This window comes from Pan paniscus, chromosome 15 (genome assembly GCF_029289425.2).
Source record: "Pan paniscus chromosome 15, NHGRI_mPanPan1-v2.0_pri, whole genome shotgun sequence".
In the NCBI taxonomy this organism is placed as follows: domain Eukaryota; kingdom Metazoa; phylum Chordata; class Mammalia; order Primates; family Hominidae; genus Pan; species Pan paniscus.
This window is the reverse complement of record NC_073264.2, coordinates 81907103-81934687: the sequence shown is the minus strand read 5'-3', so window position 1 is coordinate 81934687 and position 27585 is coordinate 81907103. Positions and strand designations below refer to the sequence as shown.

At 37.5% G+C, this 27585-nt stretch overlaps 2 protein-coding genes across 5 annotated transcripts in view; one reads left to right on the top strand and one right to left on the bottom strand.

Annotated features, from left to right (window-relative positions):
• The window catches only part of CEP128 (centrosomal protein 128), a 447679-nt gene that overhangs the window by 103207 nt on the left and 316887 nt on the right, over positions 1-27585 (top strand). For all 4 annotated transcript variants that reach the window (XM_057299772.2, XM_063596092.1, XM_034937939.3 and 1 more), the window contains 3 exons: positions 238-312; positions 2174-2306; positions 7203-7354. In XM_057299772.2, coding sequence (XP_057155755.1) covers positions 238-312; positions 2174-2306; positions 7203-7354 — 360 coding nt within the window. The remainder of the gene's footprint in view (positions 1-237; positions 313-2173; positions 2307-7202; positions 7355-27585) is intronic.
• On the bottom strand, positions 15711-15983 carry LOC100973117 (non-histone chromosomal protein HMG-17-like). The gene has a single exon (XM_034937943.1). The coding sequence runs from the start codon at positions 15981-15983 to the stop codon at positions 15711-15713; it is 273 nt and encodes a 90-aa protein (XP_034793834.1).

Sequence of the window (27585 nt, the reverse complement as noted above, 5' to 3'; positions counted from 1 at the left end):
AACTTACTAGATCCCAGACTTCCTGAGGCCTGGTCTAGTTCACTTTATGTTAAATGATTCACATTATTTTAATGGAAGTATTGATATATGTTCATAGTGAGATATTTATTCTTTTATATTAGCTGTAAATGTCTTCTGAAAACTTTTCCACTTTTCTCCTTTTAAACTGTGCCCATAATAATTTAGTTATCTTCTGCTCCATTGGGCATTTTTCTTTATCCTTTGTTGAAACTCTAGCTTGAACAGGAATTGGAGCTATCTCGAAGGTTATTGAATCAATCAGAAGGCAGCCGAGAAACACTTTTGCATCAGGTAAGTCTATGCAAGTTATTATAATATACTTTTACATTAAATCAGGATTGAGTAGCTCTATTTAAATGTCTTTGTGAAAGGAAAAAAAAGAACTAGGTCTAGAAAAAATGTTTTCCTAAGGAATGTATATTAGCACACCTAAGCAAAGGATAAAATTCTTTCAGGGAAATTCAGAGAAAGCTAGTACAAACACCAGCCAGAGTCCCCACTGTGATGGTGTATCTTGCTGATTGCTGCTACAACTTACTACTTATCTCTCTTAGCATGAGCAGTGTAAAAGTAAGACTGAATGTATAAGATAAAATTTTCCCAGGAGCTTAATTTTATTCCAGGAGGCACTGGGAAGTAAAGGAAGAAGTAAACTACATGCAACAGACCTTTGCATGTTTAGGTTACTTTGAATAACGTCATTGTCTTTAATTCATGTTTTCAAGATACTACTTGACCCTTTTAAACCAAAGATAAGGGTAATTTTATTTTATTTTTTTTGAGACGCAGTCTTGCTCTGTTGCCAGGCTGGAGTGCAGTGGCGCAATCTCGGCTCACCACAACCTCAGCCTCCCGGGTTCAAGCGATTCTCCTGCCTCAGCCTCCCAGTAGCTGGGATTACAGGCATGCGCCACCACACCTGGCTAATGTTTTGTTTTTTCAGTAGAGATGGGGTTTCACCATGTTGGCCAGGATGTTCTCGATCTCCTGACTTCGTGATTCCCCACCTCGGCCTCCCAAAGTGCTGGGATTATAGGTGTGAGCCACCACGCCCGGCCGATAAGGCTTAATTTTAAAGTATAACGTTTTGCATTCCATCAGCCCATAATGGGAGTTTGGCGCTTCTGATGTTTAAAGTTCAGTAACTTTAAATAACCATCTTACATACATTGGATAAGGGCATATGGGTTTCTAACTGCCTGTCTGTGTTTAATACAAACTGCAATTATACTTTCTTCCGTTTTGAAGTGTATGTTATATAACACACCTTCAGAATATGCTAAGGGTAAGCAAAGATGTCAAGCATTATAGATGTTCAGAAGGAGTATTACATTCTGACAATTGGTGCTGAAAATACAAGATAGCACCTGTTCTACAAAACCTTTGAAAATATTCGCTGACTTTGTTCTGCAGCCAGTGGTCACATGGAATTAATTTTGGCAGAGTTCAAACTTTCCTTTTTGGAAGTTTATATTTGTATTTAATTCCATTCTGATTTGTTTGGAACTCTAACTTATAATCTCCAGTTTCAGTTATGGAAGCAAGAGATTTCTTTGTTTAGATTGTCATTGTGATTTTAGCTGAATCTTTTTGCCACTGTTAACTTGTTTAATGTTCATTTGGAAGTACCTGCTATGTGCTAGGTAATTTGGCAGTCTAAGGATAGAAAGATAAATCAGTTTCTGACTTCAAGGAGTTTAGAGTTTATTCAACAGCATCTATTACATACTTATTTTGAGCATGATTTTAGTATCAAAATATGCTAAATCATGATCATTTATCTTGAATTTAACAACCAATAGACCATGTTCACATGAAAGCAAATGGGTGAAAATTGAAAAATATAAGAAGTCTAATACTTAATTGAAGTTGATTTGCGTTAATAGTAATGGAGTAGACTGAGGACAAAATAAGTGATTAAAAAAAAATCTAGTCACATTCCATTCTTTGCCTCAGTGGACACAGAGAAGGAAAAACCATTCATTTATTCTTTGTGGAAGAGATGAGAGGAATGAGGAAATGGAGCAGGAAACCGTTCCACTGTGCTTGGAAGGAGATTAACCTGGATTCAACTTGTGTTTACAATAGCCCATTTGAAGTAGGTCTTTCTCTGATTGTGAAAACCGATGTTTGATTTTTGACCATGTGTTAGGTAGAAGAACTGCGTACACAACTTACGAAAGCAGAAGGTGATCGAAAGGGTTTACAGCATCAAGTATCTCAGATTTCCAAGCAACAGTCAAACTATCAGGATGAACAAGGGGAGGACTGGAGATTTAGGAGAGGTAAAAGTAGATTTGTACCTAATAATGTGATAATTTGTGTGGGGGCTTTTTGGTTTTTCTTCGAAAATACTTTTCATCCTCAGAATTGCATTCCTTTGTGATGCTCACGTCATACTATTTCTTGATCTATTAAACATTTTCTGATAAGTTGATAATAATTCAGCGTCATCCCATTTTAATATCTTCCCTGCTTGGTTCAAACCCATTTGGGTTATTAGACCTACTTAACCATGGGGCTTTCTCTTAGAAAGAGCCTGCAAAAGCAGTAGTTTTTCCAGCCTCCGATTCCCATGCCCAAATATACGTGCATATGTGTAAGTGTGTACCAGTCTTTGTACTTAAATTGTAAATGTTTCTCTGTCTTTCACATTCTCTTATCTCAATTTTCAATATAAGAGAAATTAAAGTCAGTACCCTATCTTTTTTGTCATCTGGAGTTGGTGACAAAAATTAATCACAACTCAGAAGTGGTCATGAGCTGTATCACTGGCTTTTTATGTGGATTAGGAATACTTTGTGTTTGAAAAATATTAGGATACCTTCTCAGTGGAGGTGTTAATTTAAATTATGGAATTTAATGACTGGATGTATGTTCAGGTTTAATAATGATAATATTGACATTATGTAATTGTTTCTATTAGGTGAGTTCACATTGCTCAGCTTCTGTATTATCCCAGTAATGAGGCTTCCTACTCAAATGCTCAAAGTATTGGTGAAATTTTAAAAGTGTTGGATGTACTGTTAAATTCAGGGAAGGTAAACATTGCCCCAGGCTTTCCAAATACACCTCCATATGTTGCCTAAACTAGAATTTCCACATTGCCAGAAAATCTTCAATGGATGACAAATTTTGACAAAGCTATTCTAATATATTTTCTTAGTCTGTTTTGTGTTACACTAAAGGAATACCTGAGGCTGGATAGTTTACAAAGAAAAAAGCTTTATTTAGATCGCAGTTCTGTAGGCTGTACCAGAAGCATGGCTCTAGCATCTGCTGGAATTCTGGGGAGGAGTTTTGTGCTCCATCCAAACAATGCAAAAGAGGTCAAATGGGGAGTGGGGATGTGTAAAGGGGGGCCAAATTCAAGGGATGTCCTGGCGTTCTGACAACCCACTCTTGTCTGAACTAATCAGTTCCCTTGAGAACCAATCCAGCCTCAGGAGAGCAAGAACTCATTCCTGCTACAAGAAGGACACCAAGCTGTTCATGAGGGACCTGTCTACGTGACCCAAACACCTCCCAGTAGGCCCCATCTCCTAACAGCCATAGTGGGGATAAAATGTCACCATGAGATTTGGTGAGGACAAATAAACTATATCCAAGCCTTAGCATATTTTTATTTGTATGCCATTAAGTTTCATGTGATATAATTTAAGTATAATTTGACCCAGAATATCACTTGTTTTTAAACAATCCTAAGCTGTTAGCTTCTTCATCAGACTTCATAAAGATGCACACAGGAATTGTTGGAACAAAGACCAACACATTTGTTATGTTTTGATACCTCATAAAATGTAATTATTTCTGTTAGAAGTCTTTGAGGACTAAAAATATTGAGCTTTTCTTAGCTACTTATCAGGTATGAAAAAAGTTTTGGAAGTTTTTTTATATATGTGATAATGGACTTCTTCAGCTTTTAACAATTGTAGAGTTTTTCATCTTTATAGAATACTTACATTATTTAAAGACAGTTCTACACTAGAAATCATACTTATCACATTTTCAGCTGGTATTTCTTCCTCTGCCCACTGCAAAATGGGTTCCACCTCTATTTGTAAAATTGACTTTGCATGATTTGCTAGCAATCTCCTCTGTCAATTCCAAGGATGTCGTTGCATTACTTATTTTAGTGTTACCTGCTTATTTCTTTTTCCTTCTTGAAACTCTTCCTGTGACTTCTATGCCCCTTTGCCTTTCCTAATTCTTCTGTCTTAGTTATTTACATTCTTTGTATTTGAATCTTTTTGCTGTGTTCACAGTTTGTCTTCTAAATGTTGGTTTTGCCTACTATCCTATTCATGGCTTTTGTTACTTAGTATTTCTGCCTCGGAATTGATTAAAAAATTATCACCTAGAGGTGATAATTCCTAAATCTAGCTCTATTTGCTCTCCTAACCATTGGCCCTCCAAATGGAGTTGCTCATTGGATATCTCCATATGCTATTCCTCAGAATGCATGTTGATACACAGCTGAATTCATCGTCTCCTCAAAACATGTTTTTCTTTCCTGTCTCAGTGTGTGGCATCATCCTCCATCCAGACATCCAAGCCTAAAATGCAAAGAACATAGAAATTATTTATTCTCTCCTCCATATAATTAGTTTCTACCTCATGCCTATTTATACATCCTGATATCTCCTGAATTTGCAACATTCTCTTTCTTATTCCCACTGCCCCAGCTTAAGCATGCTTTGGTCAGTATAGGACATGTAATACTCTCTTGTCTTACCTATTCTGGCTTCTCTGTAATCTATTTTCTTTTCTACTACTAAAGGGCACTATTCTTATTTCTTATTTCTATATTAATGATTATAAAAAGGACCCAAGAATAAAGAGGTTGAGTTACTTGCCCAAGATCACACATGAGGGAAGTAGCAGACTCCAATTTTTTTTTTCCCCAAACTTGAGATCTTAACTGCTATCCTATACTGACCAAGCATTCTCCAAAATGGAGCATTTATAATGCTGTTTATATTTTATACTTTTTGTTTTAAATATTTTAACTTTTTTGGGAAATGTTTCATTACATATACTACATGTGTATGTATGTATAGATGTGTGTGTATATTTATCTTTACTAGTATATATATATGTAAACATACCAAAATATATCTCCATATCAAATATATATGTTTCATAAAGTATACATATATGTATACATACATGCCTTCATATTTTATATAATATATATTCATTCTAATGTTACATCCATGTGTATATATCAAGAAACGTATCAATATATACATATTATTGAGACATGTTATATGCACACAAATATACACATATATAAAATAAAATACATATATTTATAAAATAAACAAATACATTTACAAATAGATAAATATGTACATTTTCAGGTTGGTTACCTATCAGAAGTAGGGAAAGTAGGGCTCATGGGCCAAATCCAGACTGCCACCTGTTTTTGTAAATAAACTTTATTGGAACACAGCTACTCCCATTCATTTATGCAATGTCTAGGCTACTTTTGCAATACAGTGGTTGAATTGAGTAGTTATGACAGAAATCATATAGCTAAGATATTTATTATCTGATCCTTTATAGAAAATGTTTGCTGATGCTTGGTTTGTAGGATAAATTCTTCTAAGTTTCCTAGCAACACATAAACTCTGTTGACACTCCCTCCTCCCACCCTTATAACATATGAGATGTATTAGCTACTTGAAACTTCTGTGTGTGCAATTACCTGAATGTTAAATTCAGTTTTGTACCTGTATGCTTTATGGTATGTGCTTTCCCTAAAAACACCCCAACTCCTTCTCCTTTGCTTGGTGAAATTTTGTATTCATTCTTTAAGTCTGACTTAGTTCTCAGTTCTTCCTACTTTAGTTCCTCACTGAGACAGAGCTAATCCCTTTTACTGTTTGTACTGTTTCTGTATAATCCACATGTATCTATCAGCGCTCTTATCATCCTATTGAAATGCCCATATGTCTTCCATTCTAATATGTACAATTTTGAACACTAATATTCTGAAGTTGGAATGTATTTTATGAATGATGTATAAATTTAATTTGTTAGTGTTTTCTTCTTTCATTCCCTCCTTTTTTTTTTTTTTCTGGAAAGGAAACCACTAGAAAGACAGTAGTTTTAAAATGACAGACAGTATATGTTCCAATTGTTGACATTTTAGACTCCATAGAGTACTTTATATTTTGTCTCTATTCTTGGGATGTGTATTATTCTGTTCTCACACTGCTAATAAAGACGTACTTGAGACTGGGTAATTTATAAAGGAAAGAGGTTTAATAGACTCACAGTTCCACGTGGCTGGGGAGGCCTCACAATCATGATGGAAGGCAAAGGAAAAGCAAAGGCATGTCTTACATGGTGGCAGGGAATAGAGCTTGTGTAGGGGAACTCTCCTTTATAAAACCATCAGATCTCATGGGACTTGTTCACTATCATGAGAACAGCATGGAAAGAGCTGCCCCCATGATTCAATTACCTCCCACTTGGTCCCTCCCACAACATGTGGGAATTATGGGAGCTACAATTCAAGATGAGATTTGGGTGGGGCAGAGCCAAACCACATCAGGATGTAAGCTCATTGAGGATGAAGTTTTGTTATTTGTCCTTATATTAGAAGAAGGTATTATAGTCCCCTGTGTAGCATAGGTCAAGTATTTCATGTTGATTTAAATACTAAGTCAATTTATATTGTTAAATGATATATTAATTTCAGGTAATAATCTCCAGATGAGTAAGGATTAGTAAATTGGTTGGTCATAGACAATCAGAGATTTAATAGCATCATTTGTTGTTTATGTTGCAAAAAAAATATTTTGTAGATGAAGTAGCTTAGTTGAAAACTTTTTTTTTTTTTTTTTTTTTTTTTTTACTGTTTGGAGATAGTGTAGAGATGTGAGGAAAATTTAAAAATGTGTATGATTTTCTTGAAATAAATTGCAGTAGAAATCAGGTAACATTTTAAGTTTTAGTATCAAACTGGAATAATATTTGATGATATAGCAATGTATATGTTTTTGAAAGCTATAAAACTTGAAACAACAGGCTGGCAAAGTCTGTTGAGTAACAGTGTCAATAAATGGATTATGATAGCTAGAATATTGAAACATCAGGGCTCAGTACTATTTGAAAGTACATTCTTCTGTGAATAAAGAACAACCCTTGAGCCTTACATTTTATCTTTTAAGGGGTTGAGCGGGAAAAGCAGGACCTGGAGAAGCAAATGTCAGATTTGAGAGTGCAGCTGAACTTCAGTGCAATGGCATCTGAGTTAGAGGAAGTGAAACGGTGCATGGAGAGAAAAGACAAGGAGAAAGCACATTTGGCATCACAAGTAGAGGTGACTTTGCTCTTTTTAAGTCATATTCGAAATATTTTAATTTTATCTCATGGAATTGCTTAATGAAATTTTAATATAAAGATGTGTTATTTTATGAACTCTAGTGTGAGCATTGATAATATAAAGTTATATTAATGACTGATTTACTTATATGTAGAAATTCCTATGGGTTCATTTCTCTTTCATTCAGGACCCCAAAGCCAGGAACCTGGATGATTGTCCTTTATTATTTTACAGAGAAATCGTTTACTATTTTTAAATTTGAAAATATTTTTGTTCCAATAGCAATTGAACCCTTTCTACAGACAGAAGGGACCTTTTTTGTTTGAGAGAACAGTGAATTATTTATTTTGCGGGTGAAACTGGCAGAATGCATAGTGAAAAGGTGTTACCAATAATTCTTCTTTGGAACCATAAAGGTTTTCAGACCTCTAGTTGTTCTGCATGAGGTGGAATTGCAATGCCTCCATTAATTTAGAGTTGTGTAGCAATCATGGATGATATGGTAACCGTGAATGGAGTATAACTAGGCAGCTACCATTTCCTGCTTTTATCTAGCATAGATGAGGTAATTATCAGTATATATTAAAAATCAAAGGAAAGGACCTCATAAAAGGAAATGGTTTAATTGAAATTACAATTATGCAAATTAGATTAAACATGGATGACACATTTGGAAATAGATATGTATCAATCCTCCCTGTATCTGTTTTTGTAAGTGAAGTTGTGTTCTAATTTCAAGTATTTCCAAAATTAAAATGAAAGGTAGAAAATTAGTGTTAAAAGAACCTAATTTTATATAACCCAAAGGAAATATTTAATGTTACTCGTCTGTGTTTCTCTTTCATCTTGTCAGCACATCAATAGAAAATGTCTTTTAAATTTGGTTCAAGATTCGGATTGTAAAGATAATGAAATATTGACATACTCTTTACAAAGCCCTCTACATGTTTAATAAAGACTTACTTGAAATTGTCTCAGAGCAATGGTAATTATACAACTTTTAAAGTTTGCTTCATGGGTATTATTTTAGCCCTTGATCCTGCTGATGAAAATGCTAAAATATGATTATTTTGCTGAAGTCACGTATTTAAAAAGAAAGTATGCTGGATAGATCTAAAAGGTAGAAAAATCCCTTTGCTCTATGTTCATAACCACACGTTGGTCCTCCCTCCCTTCTTTCCTTCCTTCACATTGTTTCTTTTCACTTGCCATCATGGTATACATTGGAAAAAAATCTCAAATATGTGAGAACTAAAAAAAGTATTTGTAATAGCCTAATAATGCTCTTATTCAAGATTCCTGGCTTTCCCCTTGTCCTAACTTAGTAGTTATTTTACAGTTTCATATGGGTTAGGGGAAGAATTTGAGTCCTCTTGGGTTAGTTTGGTTTGATTGTATAGAATTTGGGTGTGAAAAACAATTGGAGGAAAGGTTTTTACAACACAGCAAATATTATTGACTGCCTGTTACATGCCAGACACTGTTCTAGGTGCTGGCAACATAGCAAAGAATACAAATGCAGCCGATTCCTTGTTTCTCACAGTGGATCTAAAATTGATGCAGGCTGGGAGCAGTGGCTTGTGCCTGTAGTCTCGGCTACTCAAGAGGATGAGGTGAGAGGATTGCTTGAGCCAGGAGTTCAAGGCTGCAGCGAGCTGTGATTGTGCCACTGCACTCCAGCCTAGGCAACATAGTAAGACTCTGTCTCTAAAAAATAAGTAAATAAAAATAAAATTGATGCAGAAAGTTCTTTGAGTTTGTCTTGCTTCTAAGAATAAATTTCTTTTTGAGAATGAAATTTTTTTTTCCAGTTGCCATTGCAAAGGACATCACAAAGACAGTGTTTATCCCTGTAAGATATTAGCATTAATTAGTTTTATTTTTTCTGATTTTCTTATTTTGAACAATAAAATAATTAAATTTGCAGCTGTTTCTGATTTAGTGACACTTCTGATTTTCCTTTATTTTTCATTGTAAAAGAACTATTAAGTTAGAACAAGTTTATTGTCTGTATCACTAATGTTCTTATGGCACCTTTAGGAGGCCATTTGAATATCTTTGTTCCCAAGCTGTTCTCAAAGTGATGTCTCGTGCAGACTTTGTGAGATATTAGGTCATAGATTACTCGATTGTAACCTCTAACAATTGAGAATTTTCTTGAAATTTAGTCTCTGCTTTATTTTTAGAAAATATTGGGTGGTATGAAGCTGTTGCCTTATACATTCTATTAAAAAAGAGAGATTAATCTTCTTTAGTTGCTTTTCAGAGACCAAATATGAATAAAAAAGATGCACAAAATGAGATCATTGGTCAGGCCCAAGAACATATATATAGTAACAGTTCTTATGATTTATTCAATCATTAATGTGTTTCTTTTTAACCTTCACTTTCTGACACCTCTCCTACAGAACCTCATATGTGGTCTTGTCAAATAATTCCTTTTTTCTTAAACTTCCCTACTCAGCTCCATCATTTTTTCCTTTGTGCCAGTTGTTCACTGTTTCTGTGAACAACTTTGAATGTCTTTTCTTTCTTTTTGTGGAAATCCTAAACTTTTTCCACCATGTAAAAGTGGAATTGGATTATATCAGCTGTAAGTGATCGTTCTTCTTTCTGAATAATCCTTTTGTCCATATCACTAATATTCTTATGCCCCCTTTCTCACACTCTCTTGAAGTAATCTGGGTATGTTTTGTTAAAAATTTCAAAGTGGGACCAGGCACAGTGGCTCACACCTGTAATCCCAGCACTTTGGGAGGCCAAGGCAGGCGGATCACTTGAGGTCAGGAGTTCGAAACCAGCCTGGCCAACATGGTGAAACCACATCTCTACTAAAGATACAAAAATTAGCCAGGTGTGGTGGCAGGTGCCTGTAATCCTAGCTACTTGGGAGGCTGAGGCAGGAGAATTGCTTGAACCTGGGGGTGGAGGTTGCAGTGAGCCGAGATCGCACCACTGCACTCCAGAATGGGCGACAGAGTGAGACTCCATCTCAAAAAAAAAAAAAAAAAAAAAAAAAAAAAAGAAGCAAAGTAGGCCAAAATAAAGTAGAAAAAGAGACTCAGGAAAAAGCCAGCTGCCCTGTCACCAAGACAGAGTGAACTTTGGTGCCCTTACATTGGTGGAGACATCATGTTTCAAGGTCTTGTCCTCACATCTGGAAACTTGAGTTTTCTGTGTGTGACCCAGGAGACTGGCTCATATTAACAATGAAACTCAGAAGAGAGAAGTATGGGTCAATGCAAAAGTAATTGCAAAAACTGAGATTACTTTTGTACCAACCTAATACACAAAAGAGTACCACTTCACTGATTTACCCTGTGGGAGCCCTATACAGATATGAAAACATTATTCTCTTATGCAGGGCACCAATCTCCTAATCTTCTGGCTTTAGAATTAGTAACCAAAAAATTGCTTAATGAACACAGAATCAGAGAATAATGATGTCTTAAGGGTTGTTTGTTCATAATTATTGTAGAAATTCTCAACCTCCCACCTCCCTTTTTACAGAGTCCTTACAACCAGAGATACTGTACACTTCAGCTAGATTCTATGTCTTTATTCCTGGAGTGTGTTGAACTGACATCTCTTCTCATTCCAGCAATCTTCTATGCTTTCGCTGTGATGCTCAGTCTTACGTTTAATTTTTCTTTTGATATGTTGCTGTGCACGGATTTTGCTCTGGGCCACTTATTAGTATGCACTGATGTTATAATTCAGAGTTGTGGCATTCTGGGAGCCACTTATGAATTTAAAGCTTCTATTCCTGTTGAGATTATAAATGGGTTAAGAACCAAGTTTTATCTGTGTGTCCCTATGTGTTCCCACACAGTCTTACCTATACTATGTGCTTAGTTAGTATTTGTTGAATGAAATAATATGTTGTAAAAAATTTATGTTTTTTCTATTTAAACTAATATTTGCTATCTAGTCATTTCTTAAAAGCACATCCATTTCTGGAAGATTTGTCAGTATTTAAGGGGACCTTTGCTATATCTTACTAATTGCATTAGTTTTTGTTGATCCAGAATATATATTTCAAGCAGTTGTTTTACATTAGAGAAAAACAGTAAAAATGGCTCTTAAAAAAACAATGGAAGGAAGCTACATTTGAGTTTGCATAATTTACCTTTTAAATTGTACCTAAGATCTTAAATCTGTATATGCATAGAAAATACTAAGTACACTTTTCCCTTCTTCTAAACTCAAGTTGAACCTCATTAACCTTGATAGCCTATTTGTATTCATAAGAATTCTAAGCATCCTTGATCAGTTATTTCCCCTGATTTAATCTTTGCCTCCATCTTCCGTCAACTTAATCTTCTTGAAAAAAAATTTGACTTTTAAATTCAAGAAAGAACTTCAAAGAAAGAAAAAAACAAGGTGCTGAACATAATTTAGATTAAATGTTGAAAGTGATAATTGAGTGACAACTGACATGATAATTCATTAGCAGAAACTTGGGACTATAATGGGAGATTTTAATTTTTTTAAAAAAGAGGATGGTATAAAAAAGGATAATCAATAATAGCTTATTTTTATGATTAGTACAATACAAATAGAAGGAAGGTTGTTTCTTTTACCATAAACTCTTGATTCATGCATTTCTTTCATAAAGCTGACCATTTTACTGTATGCCCGCTTTAATATTACTTTTAATAATGAGATTAAATCCTTTTTGGAGACCAAAGGTCTTAGAGACCTTAATTATGCTGGTTGTAATTTCATGTTCTACTTCATTTCTAAAATCTTAATTTCTTTCTTATCTAAGTGCATATTGTAAAATATGCTATTACCTGAATAGCAAGTAATTTTTAATACCTAGATTAGATTATAAAGAAAACAAACATTGGCCACAACTTTGTAGAGAGAAGCTATTAATAAAGTTATTGTATCTAGTGGAAAGGAGTTCTGCTTCTGTTATTAACCAAATGTACTCTGATTTGTGGGCACATTACTGAATGCCCTATTCTTCTGTATTTTTCACAAAGATGACTATTGGCAGAGCTGTTTTTTTTGTTTTTTTTTTGAGACAGAATCTCGCTCTGTCACCCAGGCTGGAGTGCAGTGGTGCGATCTCGGCTCACTGCAAACTCCGCCTCCTGGGTTCAAGTGATTCTCCTGCTTCAGCATCCTGAGTAGCTGGGATTACAGGCGTGTGCCACCAGGCCTGGCTAATTTTTGTATTTTTAGTAGAGACGGGGTTTCACCATGTTGGTGAGGCTGGTCTCGAACTCCTGACCTTGTGATCCGCCCGTCTTGGCCTTCCAAAGTGCTGGGATTACAGGAGTGAGCCACCATGCCCGGCTGAGATGTTCTGCAAGTAAAATCCCTATAACTAAATAAGCCTTTATACCTATTAGAAGACTTGGTTTAATTCTCAGATCTTTCATCTGTATGAAAAAATGAATTTTGGGAGTTATGAGGAAAGGTGGTTTTTCTGTTTTCTTTAACTCTCTGAGTTGCAGAAAGCAGAAGTGGACTGAATATTTTAATTTTTTCTTGAATGTATTACTAATACATTAGCTTGTATTTCTTACTAATTACTAATTAGTTTGTATTTATTACTAATTACTAATAGTTTGTATTTATTACTAATACATTGGTTTGTCATTTGAATGTGGTCAGTAAAACAGTTTAGAAATAAAATATCTATTTTCAAGTTTCTTTGTTTTCTGAAACCATAATAATTTCTGCCTTATGTTTTTTACATATAAATTAAATAGGGCTGGGCATGATGGCTCACACCTGTAATCCCAGCACTTTGTGAGGCTGAGGCTGGAGGATTGCCTGAGCTTAGAAGTTCAAGACCAGCCTAGGCAACATAGTGAAACCCCATATCTACAAAAAAGTACAAAAAATAGCTGGGTGTGGTAGCATGTGCCTGTAATACCAATTACTTGGGGGGTGATATGGTTTGGCTGTGTCCCCACCCAAATCTCATCTTGAATCCCCACCGTTGTGGGAGGGACCCGGTTGGAGGTAATTATTGAATCATGGGGGCAGGTCTTTCCTGTACTGTTCTTATGATAGTGAATAAGTCTCATGAGATCTGATGGTTTTATAAAGCAGTTTCCCTGCACAAGCTCTCTTCTCTTATCTGCCACCATGTAAGACACGCCTTTTACCTTCCGCGATGACTCTGAAGCCCCCCCAGCCACGTGAACCTGTGAGTCCATTAAACTTCTTTCTTTTGTAAATTGCCCAGTCTCGGGTGTGTCTTTATCAGCAACATGAAAACAGAATAATACAGCAAATTGGTACCAGGAGTGGAGAGCTGCTATAGATACACAACTGCTATAGATACACAAAAATGTTGAAGCAACTTTGGAACTGGGTAACAGGCAGGGGTTGGAACAGTTTGGAAGACTCAAAAGAATACATGAAAATGTGGGAACGTTTGGAACTTTCTATAGACTTGTTGAATGGCTTTGCCCAAAATGCTGATAGCATTATGGACAATAAAGTCCAGGGTGAGGTGGTCCCAGATGGAAATGTGCAACTTTTTGGGAACTGGAGCAAAGGTGACTCTTGTTAAGTTTTAGCAAAGAGACAGGTGGCATATTGCTCCTCCACTTGAGATTTGTGGAATTTTGAACTTGAGAGAGATGTTTTAGGATATCTGTTCAGAAGAAATTTTTAAGCAGCAAAGCATTCAGGAGGTGACTTGGGTGCTGTTAAAGGCATTCAGTTTTATAAGGGAAGTAGAGCATAAAAGTATGGAGAATTTGCAGCCTGACAATGCAAAAGGAAAGAAAATCCCATTTTTCTGAGGAGAAGTTCAAGCTGGCTGCAGAAATTTGCGTAAGTATTGAGGAGCCAAATGTTAACCCCCAAAACAATGGGGAAAGTGTCTCCAGGGCATGTCAGAGACTTTTGCAGTAGCCCCTCCCATCACAAGCCCAGTGGCCTAGGAGGAAAAAGTGGTTTCATGGGCTGGGCCCAGGGTCCCCATGTGGTGTGCAGCCTAGGGACTTGGTGCCCTGCATCCCAGCTGCTCCAGCCGTGGCTGAAAGGGGCCAATGTAGAGCTCAGGCTGTGGCTTTAGAGGGTGCAAGCCCCAGGCCTTGGCAGCTTCCATGTGGTTTTGAGTGTACGGTTGCACAGAAGTCAAGAATTGAGGTTTGGGAACCTCCACCTAGATTTCAGAGGATGTATGCAAATGCCTGGATGCCTAGGCAGAAGCTTGCTGCAGAGGCAGGGCCATCATGGAGAACCTCTGCTAGGGCAATGTGGAAGGGAAATGTGGGGTTGGAATCCCCGCACATTGTCCCTACTGGGGCACTGCCCAGTGGAACTGTGAGAAGAGGACCACTTCCTCCAGATCCCAGCATGGTAGATCCATGAACAGCTTGCACTGTGTACCTGGAAAAGCCTCAGACACTCAATGCCAGTCCGTGAAAGCAGCCATGAGGGGAGCTCTACCCTACAAAGCCACAGGGGTGGAAGCTGCACAGGGCGGTGGGAGCCCACCTCTTGCATCAGCATGACCTGGTTGTGAGACATGGAATCAAAGGAGATCATTTTGGAGTTTTTTTTTTCCCCAAGCCAAACTGTATCCAGCTTTATTAAAGATACTTTCCATAAACAATCATGGTATTTCAGGCAGGACATGGGCAGACAATTGTTTACAGTATACAACAACTTTCAAACTCTCTTCTTCAATGGACTGCCAAAAATCAGAAAGCCACTATAAAACCCAATGAAGTCTTCATCTGATGCTCTGAACAGGGAAAGTTTAGAGTGAGGGTTGACATTTCACATTTAGCATGTTGTTTAACAACTTTTCACAAGCCGACCCTGACTTTCAGGAAGTGAAATGAAAGTGGCAGAATTTATCTGAAGATCTGCAATCTCGAAATGGAACCACTGCTCTTTTGACAGGTGCCATCTCAGTGGCATCACTGGAAAGTCCAGATTGCCTGACACACTGGTAACCAATGACTAGGGGTCAGGTCCCAGTAGTGGTCTGGGTTTAAGGGAGTTAAGTCTTTGCTGAAAGATGGAAAGGGAGAAGAGGACATAGAAATGAATTTGTTTTTCCATAGCACAAGGCTTTTGTGCCAAGGTGGCCATGTTTGTCAAAGTCAGGGAATCCCTCCTCCTGGGAGCCAAGAGGAAGTCTCTCAAAACCAGAAGGGAAAGGTATTTTCCCCACATCAGTCCAGCTTTGGAGACATTCTGTTAGTGACGTATGCCCCTTTCCCCAAAAACAACAATGAAGTATTCTGTGTGCTAACAACATAGCTTAAAAAAAAGTAAAATTATGCAGTTTTATAAAACTTGATAAAAAATAGTATTTCAAACTGTGCAGTCACCAGAAGTTTACACAGTTATCAAAAATGCACACACTTCACTTGGCGTCTCCAGCACCTTCAGTTTTATGTGCCTGGTCTGTCTTGGCATCTCCATTTTCTACAGGGCTATTCCCCTCCTTGCCAGCATCAGCTTTTCCCTTTTTCCCTTTGGGTACTTTCTCTCCCTTCTTTGCAGGGGCCTTTTTAGGCTTGGGTTCTGGCTTTGGAGGAGCAGGTTTAGCTGACAACCTCATGGATCTTCTGTGTGATTCGTCCTTCACCTTGGCTTTATCTCCTTTAGCATCCCCTTCAGCCTTTCTCTTGGGCATGGTGGCGGCAGGATGTAGGCGCTGGACGCAGGATGCAGTGGTGCACGGGCTTTGGTTGGTCAGGGGTTCGTTCTCGCCTCTTCTTCACACTGCTCCCATTTTGAAGTGTTAAGATTTGACTTCCCTGTTGGATTTTGGACTTGCATGGGGCCAGTAGCCCCTTTGTTTTGGCCAATTTCTTTCATTTGGAATGGCTGTATTTACTCAATGCCTGTACCCCCATTGTATCTAGGAAGTAACTAACTTGCTTTTGCTTTTACGGGCTTATGGGCGGAAGAGACTTGCCTTGTCTCAGATGAGACTTTGGAGTATGGACTTTTGAGTGGACTGTTGGGAAGGCATGATTGGTTTTGAAATGTGAGGACATGAGATTTGGAGGGGCCAGGGGTGGAATGATATGGTTTGGCTCTGTCCCCACCCAGATCTCATCTTGGATCCCCATGTGTTGTGGGAGGGACCTGGTGGAAGGTATTTGAATCACGGGGGCAGGTCTTTCCTGTGCTTGTCTCATGATCATGAATAAGTCTCATGAGATCTGATGGTTTTGTAAGGCAGAGTTTCCCTGCACAAGCTCCTTTCTCGTCTGCCACCATGTCAGACGTGCCTGTCACCTTCCGCCATGATTGTGAGACTTTCCCAGCCATGTGGAACTGTAAGTCCTTTAAACCTCTTTCTTTTGTAAATTGCCCAGTCTCGGGTATGTCTTTATCTGCAGTGTGAGAATGGAGTATTACAGGGGGCTGAGACAGGAGAATCACTGGAGTCTGGGAGGCCGAGGCTGCAGTGAGCCATGTTCACACCACTTCACTCCAGTCTGGGTGGAAGAGCAAGACTTCATCTCTTAAAAAAAAGAAATTAAATGGGGCCTTGTGATTCTTAGCTTTGTGTGCATGTTTGTGTGTATGTGTGTGTGTGTGTGTGTATGTATGTGTGTATGTGTGTGACATATAACTTCAGTTCCTCAGAAAATATGAAGTATTGATAACTTTTTATTATCTATGGATCTATTGAAAATTTAAAGCAATTTGGAAGATAAAATACAGCTTCGGAAATAATTATTTGAGGACTTGCTATGGAAAAATGGGTGGCACTAAACAAATGAGGTAATGTTCCTTGAGTAAGTAATTAAGAGTTATTCAATGCTTGTCTACCTCAAATACCATTGAAAGAGGGTTAGTATTCTTTATAATGAGCCAATTTTAACTGTTCATACATTATTCCTGTAGTCTTTATAGTTTCCTTATCTTTAGAGTGATTTCAACTTGATAGCATATCATTTTAAGTAGCAAATTAAATTGTTTTTTAGATATTTGCTTTCAGGTAGTTCTCTCTAAGGGCATAAGGAAATGAGATTGCACTCAGCCTTAAACAGTAACAAAATTCAACAGGTCTATTATGCTCTTCAAAATGTTCAAATAGTACAAATTATCTTTGTAAAAAGTAAAGCTGACTTATTCATATGCACTGAGAAAACATTCTTTTAGTTCCTAATATATAACATATGACTAATATAAACAATGGTCAACATTAGGAAGATTTTTTTCAGGCATTAAATGTGTTTAATTTCTAGTACTTTACTTGGGTGAAGAATGTGTTTGTATCATAGAATATCTTATTTTGTGGGAACCTATAATGATAAAATGTTGGATTGTATTTTGCTCTTCCTTAGAGAAGATTAATAAATTTGGCAAACTTGTGGCAATTCTCATTAAAGGAAGAGAAACAGTTTCTGCTTTTGTGAGTGAGGGACTAGTGTTTTGTAGAGTAAACCTTATACTGGTACAATTTAGCAAAGCCGGCTAGGACATATTTTTAAAAATATATTTGAAGGTTTCAGAGAGCTATCTCTAGGCAGCAAGGAAAGGAGGGTTCAAGTATTTTGTTGGGGAGGCAAGTTCAGAATGGCAATTCTGACATTTGCCACTACTTTTCTCCTGAAATGTTTTCTGATTCATAAGCAGAGCTTAAGGGCCCACTAAAGAGGAAGAGCTCTGGTAAAGATTTCACGATTGGGATGCTCAGAGGACTAAGCCCCTAGGAGTCTAAATGAACTCAAAATACACTTTCTCTACTCACAAAGACTGTAGCATTGTAACATAGCTTTGGGTCTGCCCCGTCCTAACTTCCCATCAAGACAAAAGTAAATGTTTTAGGGAGGAAGATATGATCATTCAGAGGTTTGTATGATTTCTATAATTTGTCATATACAGTGTCTAGCATTCAATCAAACTAACTGGCATATCAGGAAACAAATCCATTCTACCAAAAGGCACGAGAAAAAACAAGAAATGTCAATAGGCGTATAGACTCTTCAGATATTGGAGTTATCAAAAACAACTTCAAAATAATGATTGTTAATATATTGTGAAATTAGATCATATATTTAATTCTTACAGAGGTCAGGAAGTTATAAAAAGAATCAACTACAAATCCTACGTCCAAAATATAATTGAAATTAAGAGCTGGATAGTTATGTAGGTAGAGTTGAAGAGAATAGTAGACGCATTTTTAAAATTATTACTCAAGTATTTTATGAGGTCTCCATCTTTGTGTATGATTAGATTTTATAATTTCATATGTAGTTTGGTTTCAGGTTTTATGTTCTCTTTTTCCTATCTTCTACTTGGCAGTGAAAAAAATTATTCAGTATTTTACTGAATACATTTTGATTAAAGGCCTGTTAAGAATTGAGTCTGGTGCTAGGTTCTAGGAGTACACAAATCCACACAATCCTTGCTCTCAATAAAGTGACAGTCATTGAACTCACACTCAGCACTGAAGTGTTGGTTTTCCTAGAACAACCAGGCCCTTTCGGCATGGATGGACAGTATTATAGACTGAATATTGTGTTCCGCCAAAATTCAAAATTTCAAATCTAATCCCCAAAGTAATGACATTTAGAGGTAGGGACTTGGGGAGGTAATAAGGTCATGAGGCTGTCTTCATGAATGAGATTAGTGCCCTTATAAGAAGAGGCCAGAGAAGCTGGGTGCAGTGGCTCACGCCTGTAATCCCAGCACTTTGGGAGGCCGAGGTGGGCGGATCACAATGTCAGGAGATCGAAACCATCCTGGCTAACACAGTGAAACTCCGTCTCTACTAAAATTACAAAAAATTAGCCGGGCGTGGTGGCAAGCACCTGTAGTCCCAGCTACTCGGGAGGCTGAGGCAGGAGAATGGCATGAACCGGGGAGATGGAGCTTGCAGTGAGCCGAGATTGCGCCACTGCACTCCAGCCTGGGTGACAGACTGAGACTCCATCTCAAAAAAAAAAAAAAAAAAAAAAAAAGGAAGATGCCAGAGAGCTGGCTTGCTGCTTTTCCTCCATATGGGGATATAAAGAAAGTTGTCGGTCTGCAGCTCAAAGAAGGTCTGCACCAGAATCTGACCATGCAAGATAGTATTCAGATCTTTGATTTCCAGCTTCCAGGACTGTGAGAAATACATTTTTGTTGTTTATAAGCCACCCAGTCTGTGGTGCTTTGTTAAAGCATCTTGAACTACAGGCATAATCATAGTGAGACTTGAAATTAGGATTAGGACAGTGGGAACTCTAAATCTTAAGAAATAGGCCTGGGGCTCTTCCATTCCTATTGCAAAAGGATGGCTCCTGTCCTTCAAGGACAGAATAATATATTTAAAAGCAAAGACTCCGAAGACAAAGTAGCTGAAATATCTTTAAATAGAAATTGATATTTTCTGGTTGAAAATCTGAAAGAGTGGTTTTGTAGTTTCACATGTTTATTATCATATAACATTCTTCAGGTATATTTGTTCCTTCTAGGTTGCAAGTAATGGAGACACTCAGATGGATGTTTAATTTAAGGGAAGCAAGAAACTATCTTGGAAGATTCTCTGCTGGGCTTCAGGGAGAAAGCAAATTTCATACATTTAACTACACATGACCTGGGTCATCATTAAGACTGTTAATTGCAAAGACTTTAAACTTGAGCTACCTCTAGATGGCTGTCTTTGGTTCAGTTATTAATCCACCGGTCTAGCCATCTGTGGCCAGGGATTGGAGTCACAGGGCTGTATTGAAATATGATTGCGTAGCAATTGCTTTTTGCCTGAAGAACTTCTTTTGGTATTCCTTGTAAGGCTAATCTACTAGCAACAGATTCTCTGAGTTTTTGTTTATCTGGGCATGTCTTTATTTCAGCTTATTTTTAAAGGATAGTTTTGCTGGATATAAGAATTTAGTAGACTGGGCACGGTGGCTTGTGCCTGTAATCCTAGCACTTTGGGAGGTGGAGGTGGGAGGATCGCTTGAGTCCAGGAGTTCAAGACCAACCTGGGCAACATAGTAAGACCCTGTCTCTATGTAAAAGCAAAATTTAGCCAGGCATAGTGGTACATGCCTGTAGTCCCAGCTACTCAGGAGGCTGAGGTGAGAGGATCACTTGAGCCCAGGAGGTTGAGGCCGCAGTGGGCTGTGATCACACCACTGCACTTAGCCTGTTCTTACCTTTACATGTCTGAGTCATTTCTAGCCATTTCTCTGAGTCGGTGTTTACCTTTATTCTTTTATCTCTCTCTTCATCAGATTGCATCATATCTATCGATTATCTTCAAGTTTGTGGATTCTTTCTTCTGCCAACTCAAATTTCACTTTTGGGGCTTTCAAGTGAGTTTTTCTTTCTTTTTTTTTTTTCTTCTCTGTCACCAGGCTGGAGTGTAGTGGCGCGATCTCCACTCACTGCAACCTCCGCCTCCCAGGTTCAAGTGATTCCCCTGTCTCAGCCTCCCGAGTAGCCAGGACTACAGGCGCGTGCCACCACACCTGGCTAATTTTTTGTATTTTAGTAGAGATGGGGTTTCATCATGTTGGCCAGGATGGCCTTGATCTCCTGACCTCGTGATCCATCTGCCTCGGCCTCCCAAAGTGCTGGGATTACAGGCATGAGCCACTGCGCCCGGCCTCAAGTAAGCTTTTTATTATAGTTATTATACATTTCAATTCCAGAATTTTTGTTTTTCAAAAATAATTTCCATCTCTTTACTGATATTGCTATTAGATGAGACATTATCTTACATTTAAAAAAATGTTTTTCTTTAGTTTTTTGAACATATTTTTACTAGCTGATTTGAAATCGTTGTCTCCTACGTTTGACATGTAGGCCCATTCAAAGGCTGTTTTCTATTGTATCCTCTTTTTCATTTGTATAAGTCACACTTTCCTATTTCCGTGCATGTCTTGTAACTTTTTTTGAGATTGGACATTTTAGATAATTTTTGTATTAACTTTGAATACTGATTCGTTCTCTACCTTTTGGGTTTTTCTGTCTTGGGTTTTTTTTAGTAGTTTAGTGAATTGGCTGGAATAGTTCAGTGAAACCTATTTTCCCTGCAGCGTGTAGCCACTGATGTCACTTCTCCATCATGTGTGTAGTCTCTATTGCTGTCTGGGATAACTATAGCTTTAACTGGGTTCTCTTTGATTGTCTAGTTCCCTGATCTCATTAAGCTTTGGTTGGTCTAATTCTGTTGATATCTCACTCAATTTTTAGCCTCTGCTAATTCACTGATTGCTACCTAGTTGTTCCTTTTCTTTTTTTAAAACAATAATGTAGCACATACATTGTGCCATAGTCTAACTTAATTAAAGTGGACCTCTTAGCAGGATTAGGGTTTTGCCAATCTTTGGGGCATTCTCAGACTCCCAAGAGGGCTCTTAGCCGTCTCTTTGTTTGATTTTTTTGCTAGCTGATCCACTGTTTTACTTGTTGCTACCAGTCTTACAAAATTACGATTCTCTTAGCTGATCACTCTCCAGATCTCCATTGTTTTTGACAGTGTCCTTAGCCATCAATTTCCTCATGCCTTGTTCCAGATAAAGTCAGTCTCCTTAGGTAGAGCTTTTGAACTCTCTGTTCATAAGGCCTCTCCCTCTCAGCACGATCTTGCACAACTGTAGTGGAGCTTGTGGTAGGGACTATAGTCTGCTTCCTGCCAGAATGATACCCCTACTTAGCAAGTAGGGTGCTGGTTGGGCATGGTAGCCCCTGATCATCTCAGCTTGCCTCTTCTGTTGTAGAACATTCACTGTTTGAGTGAATTGGAGTATGGGTAATTGGGTCTCCCATTCTTGGCCTGCCACACCTTCTGCTCTACAAGTTGGGGCTGATTGGGGGAAGGAAGCCCCAGTCTTTTAGCTCTGTCTTCCTGGAATAGAGCCTCTGCAATACCAAGCTAGGGGCCTGCCACTCTCTGTGGGTGAATCTGTAGCCCTATACTGAGAGCAAGGGTGAGAAAAAACTGTGTCTTTTTGACTATGCCTGTCTAGAGTGGAGATTCAGACAACTGAGTTGGGAGGGGACAGGATGGGAATAGCTTGTGACTCAGATGCCATAGATACTGATTATTCTTATCAAGATTTTTAATAGATTGTCTTAAATAAGTATTTCTTTAAAAAATGTATACAAATTTAAGGGGTATAAGTGTAGTTTTCTTTTTTTTTGATATTAAACTATTTTTGAATGTTTATTTTTTATTTATTTTTTTCTTTTTTTTATTATACTTTAAGTTTTAGGGTACATGTGCACATTGTGCAGGTTAGTTACATATGTATACATGTGCCATGCTGGTGCGCTGCACCCACTAACTCGTCATCTAGCATTAGGTATATCTCCCAATGCTACCCCTCCCCCCTCCCCCCACGCCACCACAGTCCCCAGAGTGTGATATTCCCCTTCCTGTGTCCATGTGATCTCATTGTTCAATTCCCACGTATGAGTGAGAATATGCGGTGTTTGGTTTTTTGTTCTTGCGATAGTTTACTAAGAACGATGGTTTCCAATTTCATCCACGTCCCTACAAAGGACATGAACTCATCATTTTTATGGCTGCATAGTATTCCATGGTGTATATGTGCCACATTTTCTTAATCCAGTCTATCATTGTTGGACATTTGGGTTGGTTCCAAGTCTTTGCTATTGTGAATAATGCCGCAATAAACATACGTGTGCATGTGTCTTTATAGCAGCATGATTTATAGTCCTTTGGGTATATACCCAGTAATGGGATGGCTGGGTCAAATGGTATTTCTAGTTCTAGATCCCTGAGGAATCGCCACACTGACTTCCACAATGGTTGAACTAGTTTACAGTCCCACCAACAGTGTAAAAGTGTTCCTATTTCTCCACATCCTCTCCAGCACCTGTTGTTTCCTGACTTTTTAATGATTGCCATTCTAACTAGTGTGAGATGATATCTCATAGTGGTTTTGATTTGCATTTCTCTGATGGCCAGTGATGATGAGCATTTTTTCATGTGTTTTTTGGCTGCATAAATGTCTTCTTTTGAGAAGTGTCTGTTCATGTCCTTCGCCCACTTTTTGATGGGGTTGTTTGTTTTTTTCTTGTAAATTTGTTTGAGTTCATTGTAGATTCTGGATATTAGCCCTTTGTCAGATGAGTAGGTTGCGAAAATTTTCTCCCATGTTGTAGGTTGCCTGTTCACTCTGATGGTAGTTTCTTTTGCTGTGCAGAAGCTCTTTAGTTTAATTAGATCCCATTTGTCAATTTTGTCTTTTGTTGCCATTGCTTTTGGTGTTTTGGACATGAAGTCCTTGCCCACGCCTATGTCCTGAATATTAATGCCTAGGTTTTCTTCTAGGGTTTTTATGGTTTTAGGTCTAACATTTAAATCTTTAATCCATCTTGAATTGATTTTTGTATAAGGTGTAAGGAAGGCATCCAGTTTCAGCTTTCTACATATGGCTAGCCAGTTTTCCCAGCACCATTTATTAAATAGGGAATCCTTTCCCCATTGCTTGTTTTTGTCAGGTTTGTCAAAGATCAGATAGTTGTAGGTATGCGGCGTTATTTCTGAGGCCTCTGTTCTGTTCCATTGATCTATATCTCTGTTTTGGTACCAGTACCATGCTGTTTTGGTTACTGTAGCCTTGTAGTATAGTTTGAAGTCAGGTAGTGTGATGCCTCCACCTTTGTTCTTTTGGCTTAGGATTGACTTGGCGATGCGGGCTCTTTTTTGGTTCCATATGAACTTTAAAGTAATTTTTTCCAATTCTATGAAGAAAGTCATTGGTAGCTTGATGGGGATGGCATTGAATCTGTAAATTACCTTGGGCAGTATGGCCATTTTCACGATATTGATTCTTCCTACCCATGAGCATGGAATGTTCTTCCATTTGTTTGTATCCTCTTTTATTTCCTTGAGCAGTGGTTTGTAGTTCTCCTTGAAGAGGTCCTTCACATCCCTTGTAAGTTGGATTCCTAGGTATTTTATTCTCTTTGAAGCAATTGTGAATGGGAGTTCACTCATGATTTGGCTCTCTGTTTGTCCGTTGTTGGTGTATAAGAATGCTTGTGATTTTTGTACATTGATTTTGTATCCTGAGACTTTGCTGAAGTTGCTTATCAGCTTAAGGAGATTTTGGGCTGAGACAATGGGGTTTTCTAGATAAACAATCATGTCGTCTGCAAACAGGGACAATTTGACTTCCTCTTTTCCTAATTGAATACCCTTTATTTCCTTCTCCTGCCTGATTGCCCTGGCCAGAACTTCCAACACTATGTTGAATAGGAGCGGTGAGAGAGGGCATCCCTGTCTTGTGCCAGTTTTCAAAGGGAATGCTTCCAGTTTTTGCCCATTCAGTATGATATTGGCTGTGGGTTTGTCATAGATAGCTCTTATTATTTTGAGATACGTCCCATCAATACCTAATTTATTGAGAGTTTTTAGCATGAAGGGGGGATGCAAGGCTGGTTCAATATACGCAAATCAATAAATGTAATCCAGCATATAAACAGAGCCAAAGACAAAAACCACATGATTATCCCAGTAGATGCAGAAAAAGCCTTTGACAAAATTCAACAACCCTTCATGCTAAAAACTCTCAATAAATTAAGTGTAGTTTTCTTACATGGATATATTGTATAATGGTGAAGTCTGGGTTTTTTTTTTGTGTTACCGTCATGGGAATAATACACATTGTACCCATTAAGAAACTTCTCATCTCAAACTTCCCTCCCACCCTCTGGGTCTCCAGTATCTATTATTCCACATGGGTCTCCAGTATCTATTATTCCACAGTCCATGTCCATGTGTACTCATTATGTACCTTCCACGTATAAATGAGAACACGCAGTATTTGACTTTCTGTTTTTGAGTTGTTTCACTTAATCATAATGGATGCCAGTCCCATCCATGTTTATGCAAAAGACATGATTTCCCTCTTTTTATGGCTGAATAGTATTCCATTGTGTGTGTGTGTGTGTGTGTGTGTGTGTATATACACACACCACATTTTCAAAAATCCATTCATCCATTGATGGACATGTACACTGATTCCTTATCTTTGCCATTGTGAATAGTGCTGCAATAAACATACAAATGCAGGTGTCTTTTTAATATAATGATTTCTTTTCTTTCATGTTGATTCTCAGTAGTGTGATTGCTGGCTTGAACAGTAGTTCTATTTTTTAGTTATTTTTGAAATCTCCATTCTACAATCCATAAGGTTGTACTAATTTACATTTCCATCAACAGTGTACCAGCATTGCCTTTTCCTCCACAACCTCATCAACATCTGTTATTTTTTGATGTTTTAATAATAACCATTCTGACTGGTGTAAGGTGATATCTCATTGTGGTTTTAATTTGCATTTCTCTGATGATTAGTGACGTTGGGCATTTTTTCATATGCTTGTTGGCCATGTATGTCTTCTTTTGAAAAATGATTGTTCTTGTTCTTTGTCCACTTTTTAATGAACTTATTATTATTGTTATTTTGTTGAGATGTTAGAGTTCCTTGTAAATTCTGTTTATCAGTCAGATGTATAGTTTACAAATATTTTCTCCTATTCAGCAGGTTGTCTTTTCACTCTGTTGATTTTTTTCTTTTGCTGTGCAGAAGCTTTTTTTGTTTGTTTGTTTCTTTTTGGCTTTTTGAGACGGAGTCTCACTCTGTTGCCAAGGCTGGAGTGCAGTGGCACAATCTCGGCTCACTACAATCTCTGCCTCCCAGGTTCGAGCAATTCTCCTGCCTCAGCCTCCTGAGTAGCAGGGATTACAGGTGTGCGCCGCCACTTCTGGCTAATTTTTGTATTTTTAGTAGAGACAGGGTTTCACCATGTTGGTCAGGTTGGTCTCGAACTCCTGATCTCGTGATTTGCCTGCCTCAGCCTCCCAAAGTGCTGGGATTACAGGCATGTGCCACCGCGCCTGGCCCAGAAGCTTTTGAATTTAATTAAGTCACATTTGCCTGTTTTGTTTTGTTGCTTGTACTTTTGAGATCTTAATTATAATTTCTTTGCTTAGACCAATGCCCAGAAGAATTTTTCATAGGTTTTCTTCTAGTATTTTTATAGCTTCAGGTCTCACATTTAAGTCTTTAACTTACACTGAGTTGATTTTTGTATATGGTGAGAGGTAATGGAATAAATACATTTTTATTTGCCCTGGCCCTTAGGACAGTTTCCAGATACAATAAATTATTTTTTCTTTTTTTTACCAATAATTTTTTTTTTTTTTTTTTTTTTTTTTACCAAATAATGGTGGGTTGTGCTAGGAAGAGGATCTGGTGAGCTCTTTAAACTATCTTTCTGAAAGTCCTTCTCTTTGAGAGAAATAGTGTAACAGAAGAAAATATTTACTCTAATAAGGGGACAAAATGATAGAAAATACAGAAAAGTTCATAAGAGATATATGGGGCATAGTAAATAGGTCTGAAATTCTAATATAGATATAGATAATTGGAGTCCTAAAGACAGAGAGAGAGACTAGGGCAGAAGCAATATTTGAAGAGAAAATACATCAATTCACATATTTTAGAAGCTCTAAGAACCCCAGGTAAAATGAACGCAATGAAAATCACATCTGGACATGTTTTTGTGAAATTAGTAAAACCAACTTCAATGTGCAGAATCTCAAATGCAGCAAGGGGCAAGGGAGACGTGTTACCTTAAAAGATCAAATTGGAAACAAGAAGAATAGAAACATATTTCAAAGTGCTGCAAGAAAATAATTGCCAACCTAGGTTCATATCCGGTGAAGTTCTCTTTAAAAAGTAAGAAAGTAATTTCTGCGCAACAAAAACTGATTAATTGAATTTCAGCAGTACAGCACTAAGGAAAGTATATAAAAATTTTTTCTCAAGGAGAAACAAAGAACAAAGATGTAGCAGTTAATGAAGTTCAATATATAGGATAAAAGTTTGGGAAAAGTCTAGATGAATATAGACCTAGAAAACAGTAATGCTCTTATTTAGATTATTTATAAAACTAGAATTGCATCAATAATACTGCTTAATTTTGGAAAGTGTGTACTGTGTTAATATGGTTTAAAGTTCTCAATTCTAAAGTGAAGAAAGTTTTAAAATTACAAATTTATATGTTAACAAATCAAGGATGTATATAGTAATTTTTAGTGTATCACTAAAATAAGAATAATGAATATATACTTTCCAAGCTCATACACAGGAGAAAATAAAACAATTTTAAAAAGTAATTGTTTCTACATGAAAACAAAGAAAATCTTACATTTGGATGAACAGTGATTTCTTAGGACACCAAAAACATGAATCAAAATTGAAAAAAAATTATAAACTAGACTTTAACAAATTTCAAATATACAAAAA

Excerpts from the sequence above, each read along its gene's own strand:
- LOC100973117 (XM_034937943.1), bottom strand. The coding sequence starts at position 15,983 with ATGCCCAAGAGAAAGGCTGAAGGGGATGCTAAAGGAGATAAAGCCAAG.